This window comes from Fistularia commersonii, chromosome 10, assembly GCF_037954325.1.
Source record: "Fistularia commersonii isolate RoL2024-O1a breed Wild chromosome 10, RoL_Fcom_v1.0, whole genome shotgun sequence".
Taxonomy (NCBI): Eukaryota; Metazoa; Chordata; class Actinopteri; order Syngnathiformes; family Fistulariidae; genus Fistularia; species Fistularia commersonii.
In genome coordinates, this window is record NC_141293.1 from 11,377,472 (window position 1) to 11,390,478 (window position 13,007).

The following is a 13,007-nucleotide window of genomic DNA, read 5'->3' on the forward strand; positions in this document are numbered from 1 at the left end:
GATGAAACAGATCGTTTAAGGTTTCGATGTTGCCTTGTTAGAGCTTGACTAGCTGGCTCTGTGTCGGTGCTGCTGATCGGCTTTTGTTTACCTCACCTGGAAGCTGATCGGATATTTTGCGACTTGACAGAGTACAAATTTAAACAAACCTCTTGGCGGCTTTTCATTTTCAAATTTGCAATTGGAATAGGCTTTTTTTTTTTCTTTTCTGGGGAAGGTCCAGGATGACACTCTGTGGGATCCAGGTGTCCATATGTCCACGCTCCATCTTCATGCTGTTGTTTGCATGTCAGGCCGGGCTCACTGGAGGGTTTGGTGCTGACGGCAGTTGCCAAGCTGAAAAAATTACCCGCCGCCATGTTGGAAATCATGTCCGCTTGTAAAACACCTTTTTGGACATTTTACACACCTGCATATTCCCGACATGATGTTTTTTAGTATACATTTTTATATATATATTAGGATGTTTCAGCACCATCTTCGGTATCATGGGCCAGTGCCTAATTATCTCCACTAGAGGGCAGCACTGTGTCAAATGGGACAAACACCCCCTGGATTATTGATCCATTGAGCATCAACGAGTAAGATGTTTGCGTCTCCAGGATGGGAGGATTTAGTTTTTTCTAATTGTCCAGGGTAAAAGCAATCATCTTCAGTTTATCTCCAAAGCGATCGCTGTTTTTTTTTTTTTTTTTTTTTTTTTAAAACCTCCGACCTACCATCTTCTTCTGCATCCTTGGTTTTCCAATGTCATCCATACTGCTTCTCATCCCTGCAGCTTGAGCATAGTATGAGCTCTGCCGGGCTAATAGTTAAAGGACACTAGTCATTCATCTAAATAATTAATCATCCATAAACATATTTTATTTGATTAATAAACAAGCTGATTTTAGTGACTTTTTTTGAAAATAGGGCTTACTCGTAAATACTTTTTCACACCTTGTTTGCTCTGGGACCCTTTGTCCCACTGCTTTCTCCGGTGCAAGCATGAAAACACTTTCAGACCCACACAAGAACTTCATTATCTTTTAAAAAAAAAAAACAACTGAAAGCGCTGCCCTCAGCAATTTATGGTATAGAATTACCTCTTGGTGCTTGGGTGGAACCTTGGGGACAGAACACCATGGGTCATAAGTTTAATATAATAAAGCTGGGGGCTGAATGTGTTTCTGACCGGCTTAGCAGCTCCCAGTGTGCTGCGGCGGCCATTAACGGCCACCGACGAACAGTGTGTGTGTGTGTGTGTTTTTGCGGTTTGGGTCGGGCCTTTCCTTAACGACCCCGCGCCTCCCCGAGCGCCTAGTTCCTGACTCACAGTTGAGAACAACGCCTCCGCGCACAAACTTTCTCCATAAATATAGTTTATCTCGGCCGGGTGACGCCTGACTGACGGGCCGAGTGCCGTTGTTTTTCACGTGCAAAATAAATGGTTTTGTTTTGGTGTCAGGCTGTGAGAACTATTAAACTGATCTATAAGGCTCCAGCGGTAATGAAGGTAATAACCAGATGGAGCAGATTGAATTTGTCTCATTCGTCTTCTTTGCCTCACTTTGCAGTATTTTTTTTTTTTTTTGTATTATTCGGCTTGCTGATGATTCGTTCCCCAGCTACCCTCTGTATTTCCTCAAGGGCGGCGCAGATCGTCCATGTGTGAAGCTAGAATATGAAATCTCAGAAGCGGGGGTTGGGGTGCTGGCGGTGAAGGGGGGGTGCGATCACGGCCGGCTCTTGTTCCTGTCGATACAAAAACCTTCTCAAGGCCGGAGAGCTCCGGCTCCTCGTTGTATTTTTCCATTATCTCCGGCTTATCTGTTTTCCGTGGCTGTAATGGCCGCTGTCGTCTGCGGCGGGATGAAACCTGGCGCACATCAATACTTGATGACATTTACAAGTACTCCGCAGTGGGAGCGCGGTTATGTTTTCCCGCATGTATATTCATAATTACACTCTTAATCAGGTGTCGCACTGAAAACCCCTTTTAACCCTTCAACAGCACATTTAGAACAACATTATTCCATTTTGCGCTTGTCGAATTCCACCGACCTCCGGACTTATTTTAGGTGAATAAATTGGATGAAAAAAAAAAAAATTAGTGTTCCAGGTGAAGGTTTGTGGGAAATAACTAGTATCAAGTTAAAGTCCTGCCTTTCATCCGTCTGTTGCAGGACCATGGATGATATTTTTTTGGGTAAAAAAAGAGTGGAACCCAGGTCAGGAAGGAGCCCCGATGGAGACCTCTTCAGTAATTTTTCCGGGAAAATACTTCCCTGAATCTCGGAGGAGGTCTTTTCGATGAAATGTTTGTGTTTAAGCCTCCAGCGCCTCTAAAAACCTGCAGAAATAGAGCATCCCGAAGTACTCCAGCGGAGGTGGAGAACATGTGTTCACCTGCTGTGCATCTTTTCCCGTCTAATAAACAGCGGTGGCCACTGACTGTAATGGCAGCGCTTTCAGGATTTTTTTTTTTTTTTATAAATTGACTGGATCTCAAGTCCAGGTTAGAACAGGTTAGTCCATTAGAACAGGAATGTGATTGATGGCAGTTCCTCCTAAAAGCAGCGGTTTCCATGGTGAATAACTGAAACCTTCTGGGATGTGAAGAGACTGCGCTCAGGACTCCCATTTGTTTTTCATCAATTCTTTAATTCTCCTTTTTCCATTATTTAAATCATAAAGGGGTGTTTCTCCAATCACATGCATTTCCACTCCTTTTCTTAAAAGGGCTGTGTTTATATGTGTGTGATTATTTATATATATATATATATATATATATATATATATATATATATATATATATATATATATAAAATTTTATTTAATCAAATTCCTACATGCAATTGGCTAATTGCATGTAAATTTAATGCAATTTTTTTGTTTGTTTGAATTGCCTCAGTCATTCTCTTTTTTTTTCTTTTTTAAATCTAAATTTATTTTCAGCTCTATTTTCATCTTCTTGACAGTCTTCTAACTTTTGTCCCTCCAAGCTGTCAGTCTAAAGAATCCCATTCTATTTTATACAGTATATATTGGTCGCACAATAACTTGTACTTCTCCATACACTTCTGTAACTTTTCTTCAAGCTATAAATTCTGCAAAGGATCATTGAGAATAAGGATCCAAGTGAGCTTTTAATAGCAGCTTCCTTGACAAAGAGAAGCTATATTGCCCTTTCACATAAAATGAGCCAGCACACGTGTACACATTAAATATAAATCATTTTTATATTATACAAATTGTACATGAATACCGACGTGGACATACTCGGAATATCAAAGATAAAGAATATTTCCTCTTGACTTGCTGCTTAGGCGACGGCGGTGCGCGATCAAAGCTGTCAAGTTGGTGGCCGAGGTGATTTTCTTACTTTTTTTTTTTTTTTTTAAAGAACATCACACAAAACAAACATTTTCCAGAGTCTACAGTGACAACATGGGAAGTGATGTCTTCCTGCCGCCTTGTTTTTCCAATCTGCCCTTTTCACATCATGGTTGCACACAGGAAATGAACCATTACGCTTTATTTATTAAGATTTTCTTTTTACAGCGTTGCCAAGAGAGATTGCACCAGCAAGCAGCTGATAGTAGACAGTAGTCTGCAGAAAACTGATTTAAATTTACCCTTTTTTTTTTTTTTTTTTTTGAAGCACAGAAATAGGACCAAAGCTAAACATGTATATTGGAACCTAACATTTGTCAGACGTCCCCCGACGTCTTTCCGAGGATGACTGAGTTTATGCGTTTCGGCGTCATTTGGCTGATGGAGTATCGGCTCGTGCTCACTCCTCCCCCGCCTTGTGTGTTTTTCTTCCGCTTGCGGCCAGAAAAAACAGACGTGGCACCTGTGTCAAAGGTCCGGCTGCACCGTGTCCAATCAGGATGACGGAGCAGAGGCTGCGGCCTCAGGTGGGACGAGCAAACACGGGGGTCGGTCACGAGATCTTTATCCTGCTTTCGTTTCCAGATGGAACTCCCCTGTCCCCCGAGCGGGTTTTTAGATTTAAAGAGAAGAGTGGTAAACTTTGGAGCAAGGCAGGAGCGCTGGGATGGATTCTTCTCAAAATAAACTGCTAGCACTTTCGTGGCTATGGGATGAAAACATTACTTCATGTAACTATTTGAAATTAAAAGCTTTAAATCATTTTAAAATAATTTTCAGTTGCTTATAATTAGATATTTTTAGGTAGCGGTTTGCACTTCTAAATATGTCTGTGTGGACGGATAGGAACAATTAGCTTGTAGCCCCGCAGGCTCAGCCTGCTGAAGGCCCAGCTCCTCTCGAACTCTTTCCAGGCGAGTATCTGTGTCGTCCCAACACCGCTGTTTGTGTGTGTGTGTGTGTGTGTGTGCGTGTGTGTGTGAGATATAATGCCATGCTAAAGGCTCAGGATGGCTGTGCTATCTTGTTAAGATATTAATGAATTGGAGCCACTAACTGGAGTCCTGTTTTATTTAGAATTATCGTTTCCAACCATTCAATTCATCGTCGCATCTGATTGGTCCATGGTGCGTTAACAGAAGGGGGAGGGGATTGTTAGTAAAATATCATATGTGAAATGGTGAGTAAAGTACTATTGTAATAGTATATGTGTTGTACTATTATATTATAAATGTCAAATATCGTTTATGACACATTATAATTGAGGGTGGTGATTTGTTTAACTTCTGAAGATGCAAATAAGCAATTGTGATAAAATGACTTAATTATAAACCAAAAATTATATTAGATCTTTAATCAAAATGTTCAATGCAACAACAGCAAATGGAGGTAGACCTTCACCACTGGCTGAGCTAACTGAGCTGGTGTTCTTGTCCAAAAATGTCTACTGACTTATAAAGTCTCGTCAGCTTAAAATACCTCAACTTTACAGCCCAGAGGTTGTTTTTTTTTTTCTTCCCGTTGCACCGTCTGCTTTGTATCAAACAAAACTTCAAGCACCAGTGTTGTGTAATTACCAATTTAGCCACCAGGAGTTGCTGTTTCGCAGATAAAACACATTTTTCGCATGTCTTGTAATCAATAGAATTCTGAGCGGTGCTCTTTTCACAAACAGAGTGGCTCATTTCACACCAAGTTACTCATTCTTGACTTTTTTTTTTTTACTCATTTTATGAGTGTTGTTTAGGTAGTTGAGATGCATGAGGTTTTTTTTGGAGCTAAAATGAGGAGATTCTTAAAGGTCAAACCGTTGAAAGACGAGAACAGCCGAGAGAATTTTGAGTAAAACGAGAAATGCCGGGGGAAAATATTTAAGTTCTGACTTCATATCTCAATTTAGCAACCAAGTAGTTATTTGTCCCGTGCTGATGCAAACTCCTCTGTGCAGCTGCGGGCTGGTGAGGCAGGTCGGGGGGATCCATTGTGGCTCAAATGTGACCCCCCGACCCCACCTGCCAGTAGCCATTACCTCACACTCCCAGTCCCGGTCGCCGTCACAGTGGAAGGGCAAGAGGACAAGGAGCATATGTTTCATGGGGGTCGCGCATGTGGTGACCCCCTCCCCTTTTTTTTTTTTTTTTAAAAAAAAAAAACAACAAATGTCCTCGGGAGGTAGCTCAAAGCGTCGGTTGGAAATACATTTCAGCAAGCGTTAGCAGGACAGCAGAGGCGGTGTCGAGTCCACGGTATAATCGCTTCGGTTTTCGAGAAACAACACACCGACGTTACAGGAAAATAATCTTCAAAATAAAACCTTTGTGTAGACAAACACGTAAAAATCTCTGATTTTCCAGGAGACGGTAAAGTCACCCTCCGTACACCGACACTGACGGTAAACACTCCTTTCTGACCACCGTGAACATAATATTTAAAGTCACCACTGTGTTCTAATAGACTGCGGACCGGTCACGTGATAGTAATAAGGCTAAACTGGTCACAGCTTTTATATTCTACTCTACACCAAACATTTTCCCATTTTACATCGAAAGAAAATCTCAGTGGCAGGTGGATCCGTCCACCGAGAGAGAGCGAAAGAGAGAAAGCACTTCGTCGGTGTGATCGATCTCACTTGAGGAGTTTCATCCTTGGACGTTTTTTTTTTTTTTTTTTTTTTCCTCTTCTGAGCTATCATCCATTCTCACCTAGCGAGGAGACGCAAATGGTGATAGATCGGATCGGTTGATCCGAGCAGACGGCAGCGGGTTTGAGTTTCTAATTACCCCGACGTTTTAACGAACAGCCTCACCGACACACCTGCGATGAAATTCGTAATGTTTTTTTTTTTTTTTTTTTTTCCTCCGGATGGCACTGTCAACCGGTCGGTAAGCGACCCTTATTATAAATGCATGATTCCTGACAGATGCCCTGCCAACAAAATCCATTAGTGAGCTATTGACGGCTCTTTTAACCCCCCACTACCACCCCGATATCCTTTATTTTACGAGGGAAAGCTATGCAACGCTGAGAGGCGACTTGGGGTTTTGTCCGAAACGACGTCTGCTAAGAGGTGCTCAAGGAGCCGGAGGTGGAACAATGGAGGGGAATCGCCTGAGGGGGAATATAGTGGATTTAAAGGAGCCCATTCATTTATATTATTTTGCTTTCATACCGCCGCTCCTGACATCGCCATGTTTTGGTCTTTTGTAAACAGCAGGAAAGCTCCTCCAGGAAATCGACTCTTGTGTATATAAAACATCTCAATTTGTCCTTCAGCTTGCAAACATTTGGGTAATTTTTTTTAATAACATCCCCCTTTTTATTTTCTGATGATTTAAAAGTGGAAACATTCTGTATGCGAGGTGAGCTTAGCATGCCCAGAAGTGGTCATCGTCTCTCTCCGGAGTGCTCCGAGGCCCAGAACTCAGTAGAAACAATTATCTCCCGACCCAACTTAGGATTGCCTGTCGCAACAAATGGCCCCTCCCAGAGTTCCCCTCAGATCACCGACCGAGGATTGGGGAAACGGCGCGGTTAAATCGGGCGTTTTCCAAACCCTTGTACGTCCAGCCCTGCCGGCGGGCCTGCTATGGGTCTCTGTCCAGAGTCCTTCCCCTGCTCACTGCTCCAACCTACAGGCAGCAAGTGGGAAGCCGCCTCGCTGTTGTTCCAATTTCTGGGCTTGTCGATCTTCTCCTCAAAATAAAGGACTAGTCTCACACTTTCTCCTTTTTCAAACCGGTCTTAGGTTGTTTTTTTTCCGCAAGGGGAGGATTTCACAAGGTGTCTTCTGCGATCGTAGATCTAACCTGTCCTTGGCTGTCTAAAGGCCCTGTCGAGCTAAATTAACAATAACGGGCCAACTGTTAGCTTAAAACCCTTCAATGTGATAGTCCAGGCTTTCGAACAGCTCCGACTCGAAGAAGAAATCAAAAATGCGCCTTTTTATGAAATCACGATGACATTCTAATACGAACCCTTGTCCCGCCCCCGTCGATGAAACCTCAGCTCCATGTTGGCCATCCTGTGTGTCCGGCATTTCCTGGTTTGATATAAACATTCGGTGTGTGTGTGGTTGTGCAGTAGGACTTATATATGCAGATGCATGAGGTTCCATAGCTCCGGAGGTGGGAGGGGCTGGTTGTGATGGGGAGTGTTGCCGCGCTGGGGGGGGGGATCCGTGATTTTGTTGGTGGATGGGGGAATCTTAGCGGGAAAAGCTAGCGTGGGCTTGCGCGGGGTTAGTCCTCCGAGGTTTGTTCCGCAGGTGACGCTTGTAAATCTGCCGTGACCTCCTCCGCCTCCAGCGGCTCTCCAGTCTCGTCCGTCTCCACGCCGTTCTGGATCGAGGTGTCGACCCCCGCCGGGTCCTCGCCCTTCCCCTCTCTGGTCTCGCTCTTCGCTTCCACAATGGCGACCGTCTGCGTCACGTCCCGGGCCTCCCTCCTCTCAGCTGCCTCCCCGTTTTCCTTTCCTCCGTTTTCTTGCGGAGCGGCCTTTTCTTCCTCCACCTCCTCCACGCCGTTCTCCGCTCCTTCGCCTTCTGCCTCGGCTCCTTCATCTTTCTTCTCGACAGTCTCTGCGCCCGTGTCTGCCCCCACATCAATCTTTCCATCTTCTTCTCGGCTCTCCTGCCTTTCTTCCACTCTCTCGCTTTCTCTTTCCGTCTCAGACTTCTCATCCCGACCCTCGTCTTCTTCCTCCCTCTCCGTTTTATCTCTGTCGTCCACAATCTTGGGGTCTTCCGCATCGTTCTCGTGTTTTCTGTTTTTCTTCTTCCTGCCCTTTGCCGCGTCTTTGATGCAATTCTTGTTGGACTTGCCTCGGGGCTTGAAGATCAGTTTCTGAAACATTTTTTTTTTTGGAGGCTTACATTAATGCGCATGTGGAATGCATTTAAAAAAAAAAAAAAAAAAAAAATAGTTTTTAATAATTCTTTCTGTCCCGCCCGGAGCAGGAGACGCAGACTTCACGAAGGATGGATCCCGGCGGATCTAATATTGCGCCAGGATAACAAGCTAATTCAAATGAGCCTAATTGATGTAGGAAAGGAAATTGAGGCCATTTTAAGGCAAACGCTTTGCTCCGAGGCCCTGCAGTCTGGCCAAACAAAAATTTAATGCAATGTGTTCTCAATTACTCGAGCAGCCTCGGCGGAGCTCTGCTCGCTGCGCCGACGTTCAGATCAAGACAAACAGGCAAGAAATTGTGTTAAAACTATTAATTCCGCCTCGGTCGGTCGAATATGTTGTAATGACAGTGGTCCGAGCCGGGGTCGCGGAAAGTGCCGGTGTGGATTTATTCCACTGTGGACAAAAGGTCAGTTGGAGGTTATCGCTGCCATTCCCAGCCGCACTTCCCCAAACAGAACGCTGCAGAATTTCCGATTTCTGGCCGGTGACCGAGGCCGCCGCCGTGCAATTCCCCCGCGTTAACAAACTGCCACGGTGCAGGATGTGAGGTCGCGTACCTTTGATTCCCTCCTCTTGCGGCTTAAGACAGGTCTCTGCAGGAACACGATCTGCTTGGTGGACAGACTCCCGTCGCTGGCGGGTGAGAGCAGAGAAAGACAAGAAATGAACTGGCGAGCCTTATAATAACTTCAAAATATGTATATCCAATCTGCTGGTGCAGGAAAAAGGTGGCGTCATCTCAGTTTGTAGTCAAGTTGTAGTCAGGAAGTTACTGAACAACAAATTCTAGTGGGCCTGGTGTGGCGTGCGGGTAAACAGCAGGACCTGTTTGTGGGATCGAGTTGAAAGAAGATTATTCGTAACCATATTAGTGGGCAAACATCTCTGGTTTAGCTTCATGTGTTCATTCAATATGAAATAAACCCGATACGTTTCCCCGTTTACTTTTTCACCGTTCAATGCTTCTCATCGTTTCTGGCCAGGTTTGGATTGTTTGTCTGACGTAGGTTTTTACGGGCAGAGACCCAAAAAAAATAAAAACAGACATAAATAAAGAAAAGGTCTTGGTGAGTTTATTTTTTTTTTTATTTTAAATTTTTTTGTTTTTAGAAAAACACAGTGATTGACTCTGTCTTTAACCTTCCAGTTAGACAATCACATGGTTGCTCATGTTTCACACGGTTATCTGCCTCTTTAAGGATATAAGAGTTCAAGTTTGTGGCCAAACAGCTTAACTGCAGTCATCTATCAGTGTCACACACACACACACACACACACACACACACACACACACACACACACACACACACACAGATCTCCTCTGTTATGTTTGAGTCTTGTAGGGGGTTCCTGCATAGATGCAGATTTTTAATTTGCCCTGAACATCTGTGTGTAAGTTAACATCCATCCACCCACCCACGCATGCATGCACACACACACACACACACGCCCAATACCACTTTCCCACACTTCAAAACGAAATCCTCTGAGCTTTAGAACTGTCACACTCCCGTGTTTTTGCGATGGATAATCTGCACCAGAGCCTGGGCTGAAAGATTAATTATGGCAGGAAACAATTTTTTTTTTTCTCTGGACTTCCTGTCCCAGGCTTGGTCTCAGTCTTTCACGTCTCCTCATCTTCATGGCCGTTCCCTTATTTCCCCCCCTTTTTTTTTTTCCCCCCCTTAACTCACATTAACTAGATGTCAGCCCTGCTTTACCTCCTCGCTTTTATTGCCAGCGACGACCTCCGCCGTGACACTTTCATTGTTTGTTTCCCTCTCGATTCGCTTTTATTTTGAACATGGCTTAAGAAGATGAATGCCGGCCCCCGCCACTGTCTTGACACAAGTTCAATAACCCCCGCGACCCGTCTGTAGCCACGCGCACGAGGGAAGATCGCAGCTTTATGACAGCTGTGGAGGCTAAAAGCCTGCCACAAATCTCAACCTCCTCAATATCAAATAGACTTGTGACTCCTCCAGGAGGAGGCTTAGCATCCAAACCACTGAAAGCCCGCCATAACTTCTTTTTTCCATTACCTCCTACCCTCCGCCATTTATCCATAAGCTATTTTCTGGCCTGTCAAGAATGCTGGACGACTTCCTGGCGGGTCAGAGCTGAAAACCCAACCGGGGTTCCCGGCGAAAAAGCCCCCTCAGTCCATTACGGCTAAAAGGAGCGCGAGGCGCGGGAAAATTACAGGCCTTTTGCCAAGCCTGTCAGAGTTGGCGATGCCATTATGGCGCAAATCCTTACCGGGAGCATTAACAGGTGACGGTACCTGTCAGTGGCCTTTTTGTTTTCAGGGTAATACAGACACACGCACCTGCTGGCGGCTGCAGAGAGCCACTCGAAATGATATATTTTGGCGTACACTAAGGGGCGTGGCATCTCACCCTTCGGGAATATGAGCTGGGGGCGTGATTTAGGTAGAGGGTCATTATGGTCCTTGAAAGTCCAGTTGCTTTTGTGTTGGTGTTTAAGCGATAAAGAACACACCTTTTGTCTTCGCAATCCTCCCATTCCACACCACATGGGGGACCCTGTTCTGGGTCGCACAGTCGCCCGTTCTCGCTGCGGACTTGACGCTCGTGGCGTTTTGGTTCCAGCATGTCAAGGCAGTCGTCCACCTGCGTGGAATTGTCTCGGACGACGCCAGGTACTTCCTCGTGGTCACTGCTCTGGATCAGTGGTCCACAATGCAAGTTTTGCTCCTGTTGTGTGACCCCACCACAACGTGGTAAATACATCACACTCAAACAGCTTCTGCTCCGGAAGTACAGTCTGTCTGCCAGGGATTGAGCGGACAGACCGTGCCTTCTGTTTGTGTCCGGTGTGGGTGAAGGGACCGCCGCGGACTTGGTGGACAACACGCTGTCATGGTGTGGGTCGGATGAAGGTGGTTTCCTTTTCCTGCATGTCTTCCTGCACCAGCTCCCGCTTCTTGTGCGCGCGCCCTTGGATAACTCCCTAAATACCAGGCGGCGAGCCGTTCAGAGTGAGATGTCGGCATCCCCGCAGGCGGTGCTAGGGAACGTGGATCCAGCCATGGTGGCCGGAGTGACTGTCCGGAGATGAAGCGGAACCGGCCTCTACTTTTTGCCCCCGCGGTTTGATGACAAGGCCCTTTCCAGGTTCCCTATCGACGTTCCCCTCCGTCCAGGACCCCAGCAGTGCCTCCACAGGTCCAGCACCTGGTGCCTCCTGCTGCTTAAGGCTGCATGGGGGCTTAAGGCTGCTTAAGCCCCCCATGAGAGACTAAATTGTTTTTGGGAGTCCCTGATTGGTGTTTGGGGGTGGGGGGTGGGGGGTAACGTGTGGCAGACACTAAGGACACGCTTTAGGACAAAGGGCATTATGGTCCATTAAAGTTTGGTGTCCAAGGGATTAAGTTAGAACTTGCCTTCATCTCTGCCCTCCCTTTCCACACCACAAACTTTTATTTCTTTATTAATTTGCTTATATATTTAGGGCGCCTTACTTGACACTCCAAAATACCATACAGACCTAAACAGATCGAAAAGAGACAATTTAAAAAATCAATAAGTGACACTATTTTTTTATTTTTTTAGTATATGTATTTCTATTTATTTGCAGTTTTTATAAATATGTGTGTGTTGGTGTCCAGTGTTTATGCGTATATATAATATGTTTTTTTTTTCCGCTGTGGCAGACGAGTCAAATGCTATGTACGATCCATGTTGTTCTGCAGCAAAGTAACAAATACGCACCCATTCATTATATTCCCTGGACCGTATTGTATCCTTGCTGTATGTTCATTTGTTAGTCGACGTTGGAGCGATCCACTGTTGTAAATGGCTCCGAAACGCAATTACCATCTCCATTAATTGAAAGCGGTGAACACGGATGCATGCTCCGAGACAACTACATGAATTAATGTTGCAGGGAGACACCGCCGAGCACTGGTAAGCATTAATTTCAACCGCCTCAGAGATCTCCGACACTTGTCCGACCCCCCCCACGACACCGTCCGATGACGGAAAGTATTTGCCATTGTAAAATCCGAGGAGTCAATGCTGCGCCCGTTAATCTGTAAAAGATCGTGCGCTATTATTCCTGGAGTAGTGGCTCCTGGGTATCTGGGCCGACGCTGATTAATTAGCTGCGATCCGCTGTTGTGTTGTGGCATTTTGAAGGAGGGCGAGATGGAGGGATGGTCGGGGAATTAAGGAAAAAAAAGAAGGGGGAGTTGAAATAGAAGTAATTAATCAGCTGCGATGTGAAGGAGAGGCAAACATGCAGGCTGCGGAGGAGCCGTGCAAACACCAGGTCGGTCGGTCGGTCGGTCGCTGAGCTGCAGCACAACACCTGCCGTTCAAAACACCTTTTTCCGTTTTAATAACTAAAACCAAAACTGTCATTTTCTTTTCTGTGCTTGTGTGAGACTTTTTGGCTCCCTGACAGATCCTGGCACAATCTGTATACCTGCGTAATAACTGCTCCGATACGAAGGGCGTTGACCATTTTCAACCCAGTGACCTGCGGAAATAAATTCACCACTTCCAACCTATTATTTTATTAGACTTTCCTGATCATTAAGAATGTGATATTAATGGTTTTATTTATTATTTAAAAGTCTAAGTGCCCTGCATATTCATTAGTCCTTATATTGGTTTGTAAATCATGGTAATACATGCGTTTTCTTGTGTCTGCCTTGTTGAAATCTCCCCTCCTCGGGGCGGGAGGCTGCGTTTTGTT

The 13,007-nt window shown here is 45.2% G+C and overlaps 1 protein-coding gene across 1 annotated transcript in view; it reads right to left on the minus strand.

Moving 5' to 3' along the window:
* Positions 1–6,688: 6,688 nt before the first annotated feature.
* The window catches only part of rftn1b (raftlin, lipid raft linker 1b), a 127,844-nt gene continuing 121,525 nt past the window's right edge, over positions 6,689–13,007 (minus strand). The window contains exons 9-10 of the mRNA XM_086153763.1: positions 8,843–8,918; positions 6,689–8,216 (exon numbers count right to left, since the gene is read on the minus strand). Of these exons, the coding sequence (XP_086009889.1) occupies positions 7,614–8,216; positions 8,843–8,918 (679 nt within the window). The 3' untranslated portion in view covers positions 6,689–7,613. The remainder of the gene's footprint in view (positions 8,217–8,842; positions 8,919–13,007) is intronic.